Genomic DNA, 18,737 nt, shown 5'->3' on the forward strand with positions numbered 1-18,737 from the left:
CAAAACTTGATTACACCTTTCTTAAAGTGTTCAAGTGTCTTTGTTTTCCCAACTTGAGACCCTATAATACTTACAAAATACACTTTTAGTCTATACCTTGCATGTTTCTTGGTTTCTCTTCTATGCATAAAGGTTATAGATGTCTATCGCCTTCAGGGAAGGTAGATATTTCTAAACATATGACCTTTTATGAGCATATTTTTCCTTTGTGTCAGGTCTCCCAGTCAAACTCTACTTCATCACTTCAGGATAAGTCACTCCATGTTCAATATTCCACTCTTTTAGTTGTGCCACCAATTGCTCATATCATATCACATTTTCATTTGTCAACTTTCTCTACTCCACCTCCTGTCCTACGTATATCACATCACTTTTTCATTTGTCAACTTTCTCCACTCCACCACCTATCCTCCGTACAACTTTGCCTTCTACACTTACTTCTTTATCTTTTTCTAATCTCTCTGTTCATGTGTCATCTCCTCCCATGTTGCCTTGTCCTTATTCTTCTTCTTGTTTTTCTTTTTGCGAGTCTACTTTATTCTCGATTCCGCTTCCTTATACTTCTCAGCATGACCCATCTCCTCGAAAACCTCTTCTTTCTTTTAATACTCACCTTATAGTCACCAGAAGCAAGTTTTAAACCTAAGGTCTATATTACTGAAACAACCTATTCCTCTAATAGTACACCTATTAATATATATCAGGCCATGCAATTTCCTTGTTGTAGACATCCATTCATAATGAACTTGAAGCTTTGTTGTGGAATCATACTTGGTTCTTTTTTCTCTTCCTCTAAATAAAAAAAGTAGTGGGTTGTAAATGGCTATCTAAGGTTAAAAAGAAACTTGATGATTCTATTAATCGATAAAAGGCTTAATTAGTGGCTAAGGGTTTCTCTCAAAGTTTCGGCTTAAAATTTTGTTGAAACATTCAGTCCAGTCGTTCGACCTAATATTATTTGTATTGTGCTTGCTTTTGCTGTTATGTAAGGATGGTTGTTGCGCCATGTGGGCGTTAACAATGCTTTCCTTAATGGAATATTAACAGAAGAAATTTACATGACACAATCTCCCGGGTTTGAGGTTGTTGGTGCTAATGGTGGGAGGCTTGTGTGTCTTCCTAACAAGGCTTTGTATGGTTTGCGTCAGGCACCTCGGGCAGGGTTTCACACCCTTCGAGAGTTCTTGGTTAATATGCTATGTTTTCAGCCATTTAAAGCATACTAGTCTTCGTTCATAAGGTCTTCTGCTAAGTTCACTCTATTACTCATGGCATACGTTGATAATATTGTACTCACCGGTAGCTTTGATGATGAGATTGATGAGGTTGTGAAACAACTACATAGTTTATTTTAGTTGAAAGATCTTGGTGCTATTCATTTCTTCCTTGTCATTGAAGTTTGTCATACTTGAAAAGGTTTATTTATTATTCAAAGAAAATATATTATTGAGTTGCTTACAAAAATGGGTATGACAGGTGCTGCTTCCACCCTTACACCCATGGTTAGTACACCAAAGTTATCATCATTAGATGGGAGCCCATTTGAGGATGGTCATCTCTATCGTAGTGTGATAGGGTCCTTACAATATGTTTGTCTCACTCGACCTGACTTGGCATATTATGTAAACAAGCTTAGTTTGTAACATCCCATTTTTTAGTGGTTTTGGAACCCCAATTTTTGATGATAGAGTCAATAAATATTATTTTATAATATTTATGAGTTTATTATAGAGTTCAATTGAGTCCTGGTCTAGTAATTTTAGCGATTAATTAATTAAAGAAAAAAGACTAAATTGTAAAAGACGTAAAACTTAATGGTTATTGAATTTTATTGATTAAATTGATTAATTAACTATTCAAAATACCATTGTTATTAAATTGGATAGTTAGGGGGCATATTTTATACATTTTATACATTAATTTTAAAGTTAAAATAATAATAAACTAAAAACATAAAATAATATGTTATCATCTTCCTTACTTTAACTTCCATCCAAAAACCAAGCAAAATTCACCATTGAATGAACTTGAGCTTCGGCTGAAACTAATCACTCTTGCAGGGTAAGTATTTTTGATTCATTTTTAGTAATTTTTATGTTTTTGAGGTCGTTGTAGCTTAAGCTAGCTAACCCGGAGACTATTTCATAAAAATGTTAAATGTTTTGAAACTTGTCATTGGTGGTTTTTAGATGTTCTTGATGTTGAATGATGAACTTGCAAACTTGGTCTTAAATTAAGACTATTTTGTAAAGAATTTTTTGTTGATTTTGAGTTTAGGGTCTAATATGAAAAATAAGTAAAAATTAGCATGAAAATTTTGTAATTTTTAAATGTTTGAAGGCTGATTATGGATGTAATTAGAATCAATTTTGTGTATTGGGGCTTAAATGTGAAAGTTGTAATAGTTTCGGTTTTAGGGACTAAATTAAACAAAGTGTAAAAGTTTAGGGAAAAATCATAAAATAAATTTTATTAGTCATATGCATGAAGGTGAGTACGATAATGTATTTGAAATTGATAAATTGAATTTAACCATTATATAGTTCAAGAATTGAACCGTACAGAGGATAATGGAGGAAAAGGAAAAATTACAGATTAGTCCCTACATGTCAACTGTTAGCCGAATTATTAGGTAAGTTTGTAGTGTAATTGTTTTTAATGTATTAATATATTTAATACCTGCTGTTGAATTTTTAAAGTGTAACTTGTAAATGTTGTGTGATTGGTTAATATGTTATAAGCAAAAGTTAAGGTGAATACGGATTAAACTGCTAATTTTGATTACTAAGCAATATGAAACATATGATCGTGCAATTTCTGAATGAACGTGTGTAACACCCCTAACCCGTATTTGACACTGGAACAAGGTTATGGAGCATTACCAGACTTATAATTAAAACATTTCAAATTCATTTCTCATTCCAAATAAAAAAAACCATTCAAATTCATTCATATAGTCCCTAATACGAGCCCTCAAGGCCCAAAATAGACATTAAAAGTGGTTTGGGACTAAACTGAGTACTGAAGGAATTTTTAGAAAAACATGGATAACTTTCAAAGTGTAGGGGACACACGCCCGTGTGGCCAGGCCGTGTGGGCATTCGAAATAGGGACACACGGCCGTGTCCCAGCCCGGGTCCTACCTCGTTTAACTCACTGACTTGGGTCACACGGCCATACCACACGCCCGTGTGCCAAGCCGTGTACCCTTCGAAATGGCCTTACATGCCCATGTGCTAAGCCGTGTGAAAACTGGAGGGTATACTAAATTATGCCACACGGTCAAGCCACACGCCTATGTGCTAGGCCGTGTGAAGCTACCGACTTGATTTCTATAAAAGTATCAGGGTACACACAGCTGTGTTACTTGGCCGTGTGTCACACACGGTTGAGACACAAAAATATGCCATTTTCCAAACTATATTTTCTCACCCAATGTGGTACCAACCTAAGCTCAACAATGTACATACAACCATGGCATAAATAGGCATTCAAAACCAACCAATTTTAAGTTTATAACATGTAATATCCACACATACAACATGATATCCATAAAACACATTCATTGACCCTTTTAAAACATACCAATTACACTTCCAAAATATACCTAAATGGTTAAACTCATATGTGAGACATTCTGCCTAACTTATCATGCATGCCACATCTCAATTTCAACCATTTGGTACCTTAAATACCAATTCACAAAACAAGGCATTCACATAGCAATTATACACCACATATCATAAGGCCATTTACACCTATTTACATATCAAAACATATACCATTTTCAAGCCAAATCAATTGGCTAAATACACAACAAAACATATAGGCCACATTAGCCAAAATACCTATACATGCCATTTAACCAAAATATAAAGTCCCAAGTACCAAAATAAGTGTTCGATAGTGTGATGTAATCTCAGACAACTTCCAAACCGAGCGAGCTTCCGAAGCACTATAAAACACGGAAAATAAACAGAGTAAGCAATTAAGCTTAATAATAACTAATAAATACAACTTACCAAATCAACCACGATTTAGGTAAACAAAAATTCAGGCATATTTTAACTCCAATTGGCCCAAAGCCTAACACATAATTCACAATCATGCTAACCATGTATGAATACATCAATTATGAATTACTTCCAGTATTTCACATGAATACCTGTACTAGTTCGTATCGAACTCGTATAACTTCATATCATCACTGTGCCCGTTGAACCATTTGGAATACTATCGGATACTCAGGTATTTGGCACACTAAGTGCCACTACGTGGTCGAAACCACCTCTATCTCATATCTCATATAAATGCTCACTCTCGAGCCATCACTGGGTCTGCTCACACAAGCTGTCAGTCAAGACGTAGCTACACGGTGCTGCTCACACAAGCTATAAAGTAACTGCAACACATGCCAAAAACTCAGCCACCGGTAGGATGTACGAGACCAACACCCAAAACATGGTAACCCCTAATGAAATGTCATTTGTATCTTATCTATTCCTAAGGTTCAACCAGGATTCCATACATTGCCAAATCTTCGTCGAGTATTTTATTGAAGTCGTATTTATCAACAATGCAATAATAAAGCATTTAAAACACAATTAATTTAATGCTTATTAACATACGAACTTACCTCGAATTAGTACGAAGAAAATCGACCAATCAATTCACTACTTTATCTTTGCCTCGATCTAATTTTGAACGAGGCTTTTCTTGATCTAAATAATCAAATTTAACTAATTTAATTCACATTTTACTCAATTCAATCCAAAATTCATATAATGGCAAAATTAACATTTTACCCTTATACTTTTAATTTCTTTACAATTTAGTCCCTAGGCTCGTCAAATGAAATTCATGATATTTTGCTCTTAACCAAGCCTAGCCAAATTTCATATACACCTATACCAGCCCATATATTTCAAAATCCACACATTTCACACATTTGACACATTTGACACAATTTTCACATTTCTCAATTTAGCCCTTATTTGACAATTTCATTAAAACTCTCTTAACAAAATTTTTTTAATTAACAAAAAGGATTTATTTTCTTCCATTAAACTCCAAGAAAAAAAATTCTCTCATGGAAAAACCCCAAACTTTCAACCTTATTGCAATTTAGTCCCCTATTTAGCTAGATTAAGCTACCATGATTCCAAAAACATAAAAATCAACAAAAACGGGACAGGGAATCACTTACATACAAAATGGAAAGCTTGAAAAAAATTATCCTCTCTTCTAATGGTGATTTTCGGCTAGCATAGATGAAAATGGGGAAGATGATATCTTTTCTTTCATTAATTTAGTCTTTAATTACTTAATTACCATTTCACCCTTACCTAACTTTAAAAATTACTCAAATACCAAGCCATGCACATCCACTAACTTAATTAATGGTATAATTATCATATAAGGACTTCCACTTTAAGGTTCTATAGCTATTTAACACCTTTAACTAATAGAACACAACTTTTACACTTTACACGATGTAGTCCTTTTTCACAAATTGAGCATACAAACGGTAAAATTTCTTAATGAAATTTTTATACCATAATTCTAACATTCTGTATACCACAAAATAATATTAAAATAAATTTTATGACATCATATTTATGGTCTCAAAACCACGATTTCGATTTCACTAAAAATGAGCCGTTACAATGTGAGTTGTTACAGTGTATGTACTGCTTGAATAAAAGTGCCTCTAATGTGTGAATGTAATGAATTCTATTAAAAATTATCGTTTAAAGATAGTAAACGATTCGGATACGATTGGCATGCCAATAGGGTTAGAATGTGCTCTTGTACGAGATTGCACTTCGGTGCCTCTGATTGCGCATTTGTACCCCTGTTTTCACTTTGGTGCCTTTGATTACACATTGATGCCTCTATTTGCACTACGGTGCCTCCGTTTGGCATTTCGATACTCTTTGGTGTGATGTAGTTACCCGAGTATCTGAGTCATGTTACTATATTTCATCGGGCTATTAAAATTTGTGATTGACCTTTAAATGAATTGATAGTACATGTGTTTATCCATGAAAAGATTTGTGCTAAAGAATGATCATACAAGAATGTTTCTTTTTGGTATTGATTCAATGAAATGTATATATGAATGATTTTAATTAAACTATTGTCGGGCATAAAGTATATGATGGATTATTTCAGTGCTAATTCCATCTATTTTTGCAAATGATTTGTCAGGTTTATTTAATCTAAGTTTTTTTTTTAGTTTCGATTGTTAAATTGAGGCAAGTTGGTTTGGATTTAGCTATGGATTTACTAAGCTATATAAGCTTACTTTGATTATTCTTTGTTTTTTATAGTTAACGTTTTGTGGAACTAGTGGGACGGATCAACTTTAAGGCCCACACTATCAAGCTTCTGTCTCGGTAGATTTTGACTTGTTATTTTAGTTTTGTGGCATGTATGTAGGGTATTTTGAGTTGATGAAATTGAAGTTCAAGCTGGAATTGTAACGTGTTTAAAGTTGATATGTAATATGTTAAATTTAATGTTCTCATGGTAAGCTTATATGATGAATGTGATGAAGTTATTTTAGAAATATCATGTTGATTTAAATTATAAAATGGTTAAACTTGAAATGTAATGTTTGGCTTATACTTTAGTTGGTTTGGTGAAGTGTAAAATTATGGTATGTAAATGTGCTAGAATATGGTGAATTTTGTTAATTAATAAGATATTGGTATGATTGGGTTTGATGTGAGTTTATTTTAGTGATAGATAAGTTTAGGTTTGGTTAATATGCATGGTTTAGGTGACAGTTATGGTACATTACACATTGATGATTATATAAGTGTTTAGAAGAACAATTTGAATTGTTTAATTAGGTTGGATGTGAAGGTGACTTCTGGCATATTGGTTTGAACTAGGAATTTGACATGTTTTGGCATGTTGTTGATGTGTTTTGAGTGGTTTGAATGAATGATATTGGTATGTTTGGGACTTAAGTAAACCAATGTTGAAAATCTTGTATTTCAAGGTACTTTTTGACCCACACGGTTTACCATACAGTTTGATACATGACAGTGTGTCTCACACGGGCATGAGACACGATCGTGTGCTCTGTTTAATTTTGGTAATTTTAGGGTCACGTGGCAACAGTTAGTTACACGGTTAGGGGACACGACCATGTGTCTTATTCTACACGATCTTTGCTTTTGGACATAATGAGAGTCATGGCCTGGCCACATGGTTGTTTTCAGTTTTTACTTTACTTTTATGTTATGCTTTAAATCAGTCCCTACTTATTTCTCAATTACTTTAAAAGCTTTATTGGCTCGATTTAAGTCTCGTTTTAGTATGAATAGCACGATTATTGAATGAATAACTATTGACAATGGATTTAAGTTAAAATTTTGAATGGAATTGTATGTTTTTGTTTTGTTGATTGTGGTAGCATTTCGTAACCCTTATCTGGTGACGGAGACGGGTGAGGGGTGTTACATAGTCAGTATATGAATACTCCTCTTGACATTCATTGGAAGGTAGTGAAGCGTGTTCTATGGTATCTTAATGGTACGTTGAGTCACGAGTTGTACTTTACCTTAGGCCCACTTGTTGTGGTGTGTTATTTTGATGTCGATTCTGCTTCTATAGTAGAATATTTTCATTCTATGTCTGACTACTATCTTTTTCTTGAACCAAATCATGTTGTGTGGTGTTCCAAAAAGTAGAATGTGGTATCACGGTCATCTTTCGAGGCTGAGTATCGTAGTCTTGCCAATTGTGTGTTTAAGCTCTTGTGAGTTTAACAATTGTTAATAGAACTTATTGTATCTCTGTCTCAAGTTCCTGTTGTATGGTACGATAACACATTCGTTCTCTCTATGACTGCAAACTCTGCTCATCAAGCTCGGATCAAGCATTTGGAAATCGATTTACATTTATTTTTGTGAGAAAGTTCTTGTTGGTGTGTTGCAAGTAAACTTTGTGCCTTCAACGAACCAACTTGCAAATGTGTTTACAAAACTAATTCCACCAAGTCGATTTGCTGACTTCAGGCGTACTATTCAGATTCTTGATGCAACTTCAATTTTTTCTCAAGAAAGAAGAAAACCAGGAGAATGATAGTGTGAACAGATTTGAATTTGTTAGTTAGCTGTTACAGCTTAACTGTTAGTTGTTAGTGAATTTGTTAAAATTTGTTAAAGGTGTTACGTATATGTGTGAGCATGCCTTGCATGGTAATCAACACTTCTAAGTTAGTATATAACCGGAGTGATAGATGCTAAAATGAGCAAGTTCTTTCATAATAATAAACATTCAAGTTTATATTCATTTTCTTGGCTAGTTTTCTTAGTTGCCAAACAACTAAACATGATCTTTTATTTTTCTGAACTCAATGTAAAATTTTGACTTCACAACAACTATTAATGCTATGGAAAAAGTAATAAATCGATGTACGGATCTTGTTGTAACCCTAAAATGTGATTTACTATAGTATTCAGTGATTTCTGTTTTATTTTTTTCCTAGTTAGTTAATGGTTGCATGCACACTATGAATGCTGTAACCCTAAAATGTGAATTACAAGAACTATTTCGACGGCCATGTTTTTCATAGGTAAAAGTCTATACTGACATTACAATTTTTTTTCTATTATGGAAGTTAGAGTCATGTAAGGACTTGTTAGCAAATTTCCCCCAATTGATTTAGGTTTCAGAAATTTATTCTTACATTTCCTACCTTTCCCTTTTCTTTTGATTCCAAGATTTGTTAATTTACATTCCTTGATCTCAAAAAGAGATTTCACTTTTTTTTTTTTATTTTTGGTATTGTTCAAATCCTAGTTTAGTCGACCTTTACACTCAACCTAATTAATTGTCTTATCCTTGTTACAAGGGGTAAAATCTTTGGCTAGAACTTCCTCACTATTTAGAGGCGAATTTAGAAATTCTTTTAGCACGGGTTGAAATTTAATTATAGTTTTTCCTTAGATCAAAATATAAGTTTTTTATATATTGATATATAATTTCATAGTTTTTGAAGGGACTAAACATAACTTTTTTTCATTTTTAGGGGGTTAAAATGTAATTTTATTATATTAATGTATAATTTTTTTATTTATAAGAGGACCAAAATGAATTTTTTGGGGGTCAAAGTGTAAGTTTACCATATATTAATTTATAAATTTTCTATTTATAGAAGGATTGAATTAAAAAAAAGTTCATTATTAAAACAACAAGACCCCTACCTACCACCTTCAAATTTGCATCTGCCACTATTAGATAAGTCAAAAAAAAATCCTTTCATCCACTTCATTTACTTTGACAACATAACCCCACGTTTTCCCATAATCAATACAATCATTTTTAACTTTAGAAGAATTATACTTAACCAATTCATCAACCCCAAAAGCAAGTTTATTAGTTGACAAACCCATTCTATCCTTACTACCAATCACTGCATCCTAATGCTTTTCACTGAATGCATCTTTTGAACCTAATCAATGCTTGTCTCCTTCTCTCCCTCTCCTAACCACTACAGCAAAACAAGCTTTTTGCGGTGTTTTTTGGGCCTATAGTGACGCTTATAAGCGCCGCTAAAACAATTTGAGGCATTTTGATAAGCGCCAGAAAAAACTTCGCTACAGATATCGCCGCTAAATTTTGCGAGATTTATGTGGAAAAATGCCACTATAGAACATGACCTTTAGCGGCACTTTTGCCACAAACGCCGCTAAAAGTCATGTTTGGCAGCGTTTGTGGAAAAATGCCACTAACTTTAACAGATTTTTACTAACCCATTTTCATTTATATAGAATCCGAATTGTTAACATAATTTTCTGTAACATCAAATCCAACCAAAAACTGTAAATCTAAATGATACTTCAAATCCAATGAAAGAAATATGTATATGATCTAAATTAATAAGTTAAAGAATAAAATATATTATGTTCAAAAGTTATATTGTTAAAATATTCTCACAATAAGAAAACAAACGTCTAAGATGGCGGATTCTCCGACTGCTGAAACATCTTCATCATATTCTAAAGCTATAGTTGAAGTTCGTCATATTTTCTGCTTGCCTCTGCTTCCCTCGCTGCTGCATCCGCTTTAAGTTGTAGCTAGAGTTCTTCATATTTTCTTTGAGCCTCTACTTCTCTCGATGCTGCCTTTGCTTTAAGTTAAGCAATTTGCTCAACTGTGCTCGCTTGCATCTGAGCCATCTAGTCTCTTAACCTTTGAACTTCAGTTTGAGCCTAATTCTAGGCATTTTATCTTCAATACACATAAAATAGTTGAAATATTAGTAACTAATTACAACAATAATAGTACATATAAAATAGTTGAAATATTTAACAAGATCAAGATTAAATTATAATATTACATATAATTAAAAAATCGTAAAATCTTACTACATCATTATTCGTAAATATCTTCATCCACATCCCGGCAAACCCATTGAAATTGTGTACTAGTATTAGGGATAGTTTCATTTAAGTTTTGTTCTGGAAAAGACAAAGTTTCTAATCTTTATTCAATGTCATCTCTACTTCCATTGCCTATGTCAAACAAGTCTCTAGGAGTGTTACGAAGTACAACGTACCAACCCTCATCAGTCGGATCTTTTGAGTAAAAAACTTGTTTGACTTGAGAAGAAAATACATACGACTTGTCTATCAATTGTTGTCCAGTGTGAATTAATCGAGAGAAGTTCACCACTGCAAAACCAAATTGATCTTTTTTAATTCCGCGAGTAGTATTAACATCAGCCCATTCAGATCGAAATAAGGCAACCTTCCGTTAGCCATAGTAATCCAACTCAATAATGTCAGTAAGAAGTCCGTAATACTCCACATTTCCCTCAACGGGATTACTGCCCCTAGCACTAGCATAACTTGTAATTGAAGAATTAACAACTATTCCACAATTTTGAGTCCTCTTCAATCTTTTGTGAGATTTTGTATGAAACCGGAATCCATTGATGAGGAAGGCAATATATCTTTTTACTACTCTATTCGGACCTTGGGAAAGCTATTTAACTTCGTCATTGACGTCCTTTCCACTCCAAACCTATTGAATCGAAAGTAAATTGATAATTATAAATGTTATACGAAAACATTATTATTCGTCAATGAAAGCTTTAGTTGCATAATGTTGGCCCTAACAATTCATGAAAAGATTTTGTGAATAACTTATGAATCTCTTGATGTTGTAATCTTCGGGAGCATGAATGAGATTTCAAGACTTGTTTGTACTCATTACATTAAAAAGTGGATTACTTGGTTAGAAAATAAACATATGCCTAAAAGGCAATTCCAAATCAAGTTATTACAGAAGTTCGAATGTTGCCTTCAGCCTATCTGTTTTAGTGCAAACCAACATCCACTTACCTTTTTCCAAAAACGACTTTTACAAGCAGCCTCACGATTTTGTGTAAGACGTCTTTGTATCTATAGATATTAAAGTTATAATGCACAAAGTAAATTATAACCCTATTTAAGGTAAACATATCATATACAAACAATAATTAATACGGGATATTCTATGAATTTAGTAGCTACTGAATGAAACAGGTTTGGGGAACACATATTTTTTCATTAAATTAGATTTGTTGAGATACTATGCAAGGTAATTGAAGGACTGGATCATCATTGACAAGACAAGAAATTAACAAAAGAGAAGGCCTCATTAGCTAGTTGAACAAAGAAAAAGGTCTCCTTGCTAACATTATAAAATCAAAAAACATCTGCCATTAACATGCACGAAATATTGGGCAGAAAACACCATAATTGCATCTCTTAGACTCATCTTAAAAAAGAATAAAAATAAAAATAAAAGCTTTTACGCAATTCAATGACCACATTTTAGAACCACAAGTCTTCTAAAAAAGGGGAAATAGGAGTGAGAATGAACAAAATACAATTCAGAGCAGCAAAATAAGAGCTTCTTTGTTAATTTACAAGATAAAAAAGTGCAAGGATGGCAGAAATGATAAAAAAGAATTGAGCCTAGAAATTCAGAACTGAAATTAATACCATCTTTTACAATTTTGTAGGAAACTTTTTCAACAAACCAATAGATACAATCTATCTGATATTGCTCAGCATGATACAAAACAATATTTATATTAGAGTACTCTTCATGCATTTGGAATTTCGTCCTCTTTCTTTTATTTAAAGAAATTTGTCTCTACTTTCCAGATTTAAAAATACAAGTTCAATTGTTAACATCTTTAAAATTCTTCTATTAAATTCAAATTCATTAGGCCTTTTTTTTTGTTGCATGGCTACCATGTGATATTTTTTTATTTCAACATGTCACATGAGTTAATTTAATAGAAGAATTTTTACTGTGTTAACTATTGAACCAATAATAGCGAAAATAATAAAATAAATGAAAATAATAGCAATACTTTCAAGCATCAAATATCCAATATCTTAATACAATATCATTAGCTTACACATAAAAGCCAAACGAAGAGAAATCAGTAGTTTCCTGATCTGGCAAGATCAAAAAATGGATAAAAGAAAGAGTTTCCTAACAGCATCTTAAATGCACCCATTTCTCATCACATTTTCCATAAATCATATAATGATAAATAGAAAAGAACTCAATGAACCAATGACACCTTGGTATGCAACACACAAATTTTCATGTCATTTTATGAACTTTAACATATATAGTTTCTTTTTTTTTTTAACAAGAACACACACAATTCAATCATCCGGGAATTATGTTCTTTAATATGTTAATAGAATAATTTTATGCTACAATAACAACTTAAACTTGATCTATCGTTTAATACCACAACGATAAAATATAAAATATCTTGATGATATTACAAATTTTAAGGGAAAATTTAGCATGTGAATTAACGCCAATAGGTCAATACGTTCTACTTTTAGAACAATTAAAAATAATGGTAAAACATGCCTAGTCACCATAATAATAAACGGAAATTAATCTGTGTATGGAGACATTACATACCGTGTGCAATGATTGCAGTAACCCCAAGCTTGCACCAGGCTAACTCCCCAACCTCCACAACCAAAGCACTTGTCCAAGTTTGATGACCACACAGTCGAATGCAGATTAACAGTACTTTCAAAAACCCTGCTTCCAGGATGCTGTGATGCAAACATCTTTAAATATTAACCTATTTGACTATGGCCAAATAAATAAATACATATATTTGACACATGATAAGTTTTAAATTCGGTTACTAAATATTAACCTATTTTTTATTACAAAGAACTAAACTTTAAGTCCTACCAAATATCTTAATACTGGTAATATAGAAAGTGAAGAAACGAGTCGTTGAACAGCTACTGTGACATGGAACTTTGCCTTGAGCTTCAAAAACACATCAAAATTTTAAAAATTTATCAACATTTTTAAACTTTATATTAATACTCAAATTTCTAACAAAAATGTTAAAATTTTTTGTGTGAGCTACCCTAATATTATATATTGACAGAGATGATAGTTACCCTAATCATCCCAACCCTTTTTTCCAAACAAAAATTAAAATCTAACATGTGAATTAACGTCAATAGGTCAATATGTTCTGCTTTTAGAACTATTAAAAATGATGCTAAAACATGCCTATTCACCATAATAATAAAGGGAAATCTGTGTATGGAGACATTACATACCGTGTGCAATGATTGCAGTAACCCCAAGCTTACAACTGGCTAAGTCCCCAACCTCCACAACCAAAGCATTTGTCCAAGTTTGATGACCACACAGTCGAATGCAAATTAACAGTACTTTCAGAAACCCTGCTTCCAGGATGCTGTGATGCAAACACCTCTAAATATTAACCTATTTGACTATGGCCAAATAAATAAATATACATATTTGACACATGATAAGTTTTAAATTCGGTTACTAAATATTAACTTTTATTACAAAGAACTAAACTTTAAGTCCTATCAAATATCTTTTATTACAAAGAACTAAACTTTAAGTCCTATCAAATATCTTAATGCTGGTAATACAGAAAGTGAAGAAACGAGTCGTTGAATAGGTACTGTGACACAGATGTAATGCCCAAAAAATCCCTTATATATTTATTTTTGTAGGTTTGTGACACAAATATATTTATGCTTTTGAGGTTATGTGTTTCCAGTCTAAGAAGTCTTAGGTTCAAGCCTTGACTTGGACAAAAATTTTAGTTTTAATTGAATAAAACCTTTATCTCTAACCAGTAGGCTTATAAATAAATGTTGGTGAAATATGTTAGAATGGACCTGCTGGTCTGATGGTTAAGTGGAGGGCAAATGAGCATGAGGTTAGGAGTTCAAGTACTTGCGCAAACATGAGATATATTTTTATTGTTTGTGTGTGTGGGTGTTGTAGTTTGACCGAAATTCTGAAGAGTTTGAATGGGGTTTGAATTCAGTGGTTGAGGGGTTTGTGGTGGAGTGATTTGGGGAGAAAAATAAGGGTGGAAGGAGGACACTCAGCCTGATCGACTGACCTGGGAGTTCTTTAAGATCACCTTCCAGGGGAAATATATAAGGGCCAGTTACATGGATGCCCGTCCGTAGGAGAGAGTTTTTGAATTTGACCCAAGGTGATAGATCAGTGGTTGAGTATGGGGCCGAATTTCTACGATTAAGCCGCTATGCACGTGGTATGGTGGCGACTGAGTATCAGAGATGCGTTCGATTTGAAGATGACCTCAGGGATAATCTAAGGGTACTAATAGCTCCACGGGGGGAGCGAGACTTTGCAGCACTGGTCGATAAGGCGAACATCACCGATGAAGTGAAGCACGCTGAGCGTCAGAACAGAGAGAGAAGTAGGAAGAAGAGGGATTCAGAGCCCTCGAGTTTCATTCAGAGGCCTAAGAAAAAAGCTAGAGCTGATGGGTCGATTAGAGTTGAGGTTGCTATTGCTGCTATTGGACAACTGCCATGTACTGACTGTGGTAGACACTATCAGGGCGAGTGTTGGAAAAGAATTGGGGCTTGTTTGAGGTGTGGTTCTTTAGAGCACCATATTAGAGATTGCCCGCGGAGGTCCGATCAGATGCAAGCTTTTGGTATGGGTATTGCACCACCGAGAGTAGTTCAGTAGCCACTGAGAGGCCGTAGTCAGGTTAGGGGTGGTAATAGGTTGGGCCGTGGGCAGAGAGCCTCGGGCAGAGGTGTTAATCAGACTGAGACGAGGCAGCTGGCTTTAGTTTATGCTGCACGTCATCGAGAGGATGGGGATGCTCCGGACGTCATCACGGGTATGTTCTTTATCCATAATGTACCTTATACTGCATTGATAAATATAGGATCCACTCATTCTTATGTGGCATGTTCTATTACTGAAAACTTGGGGATTCTGGTTGAAAGTACTTCGAGTGAAATTACTGTATTTAGTCCATTTGGGTAGTCCGTCTAGGTTAATAAGTTATTTAGAGAAGTCCTTTTAGAGGTACAAGGGGTTATCTTTCTTGCTGATCTTATGGAACTGTCGTTTAGAGAATTTGATCTGATACTGGGCATGGACTGGCTAGTTAAAAACCGAGTGAGCTTGGATTGTGCCACTAAACGGGTTATATTTAGAACTGAAGAGGACAGCGAGGTAGTTATAATTGGGGAACATCAGAACTACTTATCAAATGTGATTTCTGCATTGAGGGCTAGAAAGTTGGTTCGTAAGGGATGTGAGGTGTACCTGGCATAGATCAGTGTTTCAGGTTCTGGGGATTCTTCGGTCATGGATATCAGAACGTTAAGGAGTTTTTGGACATTTTTCCTGAAGAGTTACCTGGGTTACCTTCGAATCATGAAGTAGAGTTTGGGATTGAGCTCCTTCTTGGTACAGCTCCGGTGTCCATCGCCCCTGATAGAATGGCACCGAAAGAGCTTGTGGAGCTTAAGGCTCAGATTCAAGAGCTACTGGATCGTGGGTTCATCCACACTAGCGTGTCTCTGTGGGGAGCACCAGTTCTGTTCGTGAAAAAGAAGGATGGATCCATGCATATGTGTATTGACTACCGGTAACTGAATAAGTTAACCATTAAGAAGAACTACCCCTACCGAGGATAGACGATTTTTTTGATTAGTTTCTAAGTGCTTCGGTTTTCTCCAAGATTGATCTACGATAAGGGTATCACCAGTTGAGAGCTAAAAAGGCTGACGTGCATAAGACGACATTTAGGACTCGCTATGGTTACTACGAGTTCCTAGTGATGCCATTTGGACTGACGAATACACCGGTAGCTTTTATAGATCTTATGAATTGAGTATTCCAGCCCTATCTGAATCGGTTCGTAGTGGTATTGATTGATGATATACCGGTGTATTCAAAAACTAAGAATGAACACAATGAACACCTGAGTGGTTCTATAGATTTTGCGAGAGAAACAACTGTACGCCAAGTTCAGTAAATGTGAGTTTTGGTTACAAGAAGTAACATTTTTAGGCCATATGGTTTTTGCTGAGGGGATTAGGGTCGATCCTTGAAAGATTGATGCGGTATTAGATTGGAAACAGCCTAAGACTGTATCTGGGATTCGTAGTTTTCTGGGACTGGTAGGGTATTATCGATGATTTGTAGAAGGTTTTTCACTGATTGTAGCACCTTTGACTAACCTATTACGTAAGGGTGTGCCGTTTAACTGGACTGATGCGCAGTAAGAGAGCTTTTAGAAGCTTAAAACTGTATTGACTTAGGCCCCTATTTTGATACAACCAGAGTCTGAAAAAGAGTTTACTGTTTACATTGATGCATCACATGTCGGTTTGGGGTGTGTGTTGATGCAAGAGGGTAAGGTGGTAACATATGCGCCTTTTCAACTTAAGAATCATGAGGCGAACTATCTGACACATGACTTGGAGTTGGCCGCAATGGTATTCGCACTAAAAATCTGGAGGCATAACCTTTATGGTGAGAAGTGTATCATTTACACCGATCACAAGAGCCTCAAGTACATCCTCACTCATAAGGAGCTGAATCTTAGGCAGCGTAGATGGATTGAGCTGCTTAAGGACTACAACTGTACTATTAAATACCACCCTGGTAAGGCTAATGTAGTGGTCGACGCACTGAGCCGTAGAGCTATGACTGACTTGATGACGATGTTTGCTCGCCTCAGTTTATTTGATTATGGTAGTTTGTTGGCTGAACTTTAAGTTAAACTGACGTGGATAGAGCAGATTAAGGGTAAACAGATAGATGATAAGTCATTGGGTCTTCATTTCCAACAGGTAGAGGATGCGCTATTTCTGTGGGTGAATCTGTGTGCCGAAAGATACTGAATTGAGGTAATTTATACTGAGAGAGGCACATAGTAGCCCTTATGCTATGCATTCTGGTGGAAACAAGATGTACCAAGACCTTCGTGAGTTATACTGGTGGCGAAGTCCTAAACGGGAAGGTTACTGAATTTGTGGCCAAGTGTCTGTCATGTCAACAGGTTAAGGCTGAGCATCAGTTACCTTTGGGATTGTTACAGCCAGTCAAGATTCCACTTTAGAAGTGGGAGAGAATGACTATAAACTTCGTTAGTGGGTTACCCCTCACACCTACCAAGAAAGATTCTGTATGGGTCATCGTGGATCGATTGACCAAGTCTGCCCACTTCATACTGGTTCGTACCGACTACTCTCTGCAGAAGCTGGCTAAATTATATGTGTCTGAGATAGTGAGACTGCATGGGTACCGGTTTTGATCATGTCTAATAGGGTTCCTCGCTTCACGTCTCAATTCTAGAAGAAGCTACATAAAGCTCTAGGTACAAGGTTGAACTTCAATACTGCGTTCCATCCTCAGAGGACGATCAGTCAGAGAGGGTGATTCAGATACTAGAGAACATGTTAAAGAGTTGCATGATTGATTTTCGAGGCAGTTAGGAGGATTACTTGCCGCAGCCAGAATTTTCTTATAACAACAACTATCAGTCTAGCATTCAGATAGCACCTTACAAGGCATTATATGGTCGTAGGTGTCGCACACCTTCATCTTGGACTAAGTTGGGCGAGGGGCGTGTTCTGGGCCCTGAGCTAGTTTCTGATACCGAGGATAAAGTTAGGTTGATTCGAGACCGATTGAAAGCGGCATATGATAGACAGAAGTCTTACGCCGACCAGAAGCGTTGAAAGATTGAGTTTTTAGTGGGAGACTTTATTTTTCTCAAGATTTTGCCGTAGAAGAAGCTATTGAAATTTGGTCGCATTGGCAAGTTGAGCCCTAGATTTATTAGACCTTACCATGTGCTTAAGCGAGTAAGACCAAGTGCTTACCAGTTTGAATTACCTTCAAAATTGGATCGAATTCACGACGTATTCCACGTCTCTATGTTGAGGCGCTACCGCTCTGATCCCACGCATATTGTTCCTGTTGAAGAGATCGATGTTAGGCCAGATCTGAACTTTGAGGAAGAGCCAATTCAGGTATTGGAGTGAGATGTAAATGTTCTAAGAAGAAAATCCATCCTACTGGTTAAGGTTCTTTGACGTAATCATAGCTCTGAGGAGGCCACGTGGGAGCCTGAGGATGCAATGTGTCAGCAGTATCCTCATCTGTTCTGATTAGGTAAAATTTTGAGGCCGAAATTTTCTTTTAGGGGTTAGAGTTGTAACGCCCCAAAAATCCCTTATATATTTATTTTTGTAAGTTTGTGACACAAATATATGTCTGCTTCAGTGGTTATGTGTTTTGGGAGTGTCTAAGAAGTCTTGGGTTCAAGCCTTGACTTGGGCAAAAATTTTAGTTTTAATTGAATAAAACCTCTATCTCTAACTAGTAGGCTTATAAATAAA

General features: G+C 35.2%; 1 protein-coding gene across 1 annotated transcript; it reads left to right on the top strand.

Annotated features, from left to right (window-relative positions):
• Nucleotides 1-14,511: 14,511 nt before the first annotated feature.
• On the top strand, nt 14,512-15,657 carry LOC107955989 (uncharacterized). Its single transcript, XM_016891754.1, has 5 exons — nt 14,512-14,809; nt 14,972-15,045; nt 15,112-15,214; nt 15,263-15,359; nt 15,453-15,657. The coding sequence occupies exons 1-5, from the start codon at nt 14,512-14,514 to the stop codon at nt 15,655-15,657; spliced, it is 777 nt and encodes a 258-aa protein (XP_016747243.1).
• Nucleotides 15,658-18,737: the final 3,080 nt, after the last annotated feature.

Source organism: Gossypium hirsutum, chromosome D07 (assembly GCF_007990345.1).
Source record: "Gossypium hirsutum isolate 1008001.06 chromosome D07, Gossypium_hirsutum_v2.1, whole genome shotgun sequence".
Lineage (NCBI taxonomy): Eukaryota > Viridiplantae > Streptophyta > Magnoliopsida > Malvales > Malvaceae > Gossypium > Gossypium hirsutum.

Excerpts from the sequence above, each read along its gene's own strand:
- LOC107955989 (XM_016891754.1), top strand. The coding sequence starts at position 14,512 with ATGCCCGTCCGTAGGAGAGAGTTTTTGAATTTGACCCAAGGTGATAGA. Across the intron at positions 15,215-15,262 it reads TGCTCCGGACGTCATCACGG|GATCCACTCATTCTTATGTG; the intron begins GTATGTTCTTTA and ends TGATAAATATAG. Across the intron at positions 15,360-15,452 it reads ACTGTATTTAGTCCATTTGG|AGAATTTGATCTGATACTGG; the intron begins GTAGTCCGTCTA and ends ACTGTCGTTTAG.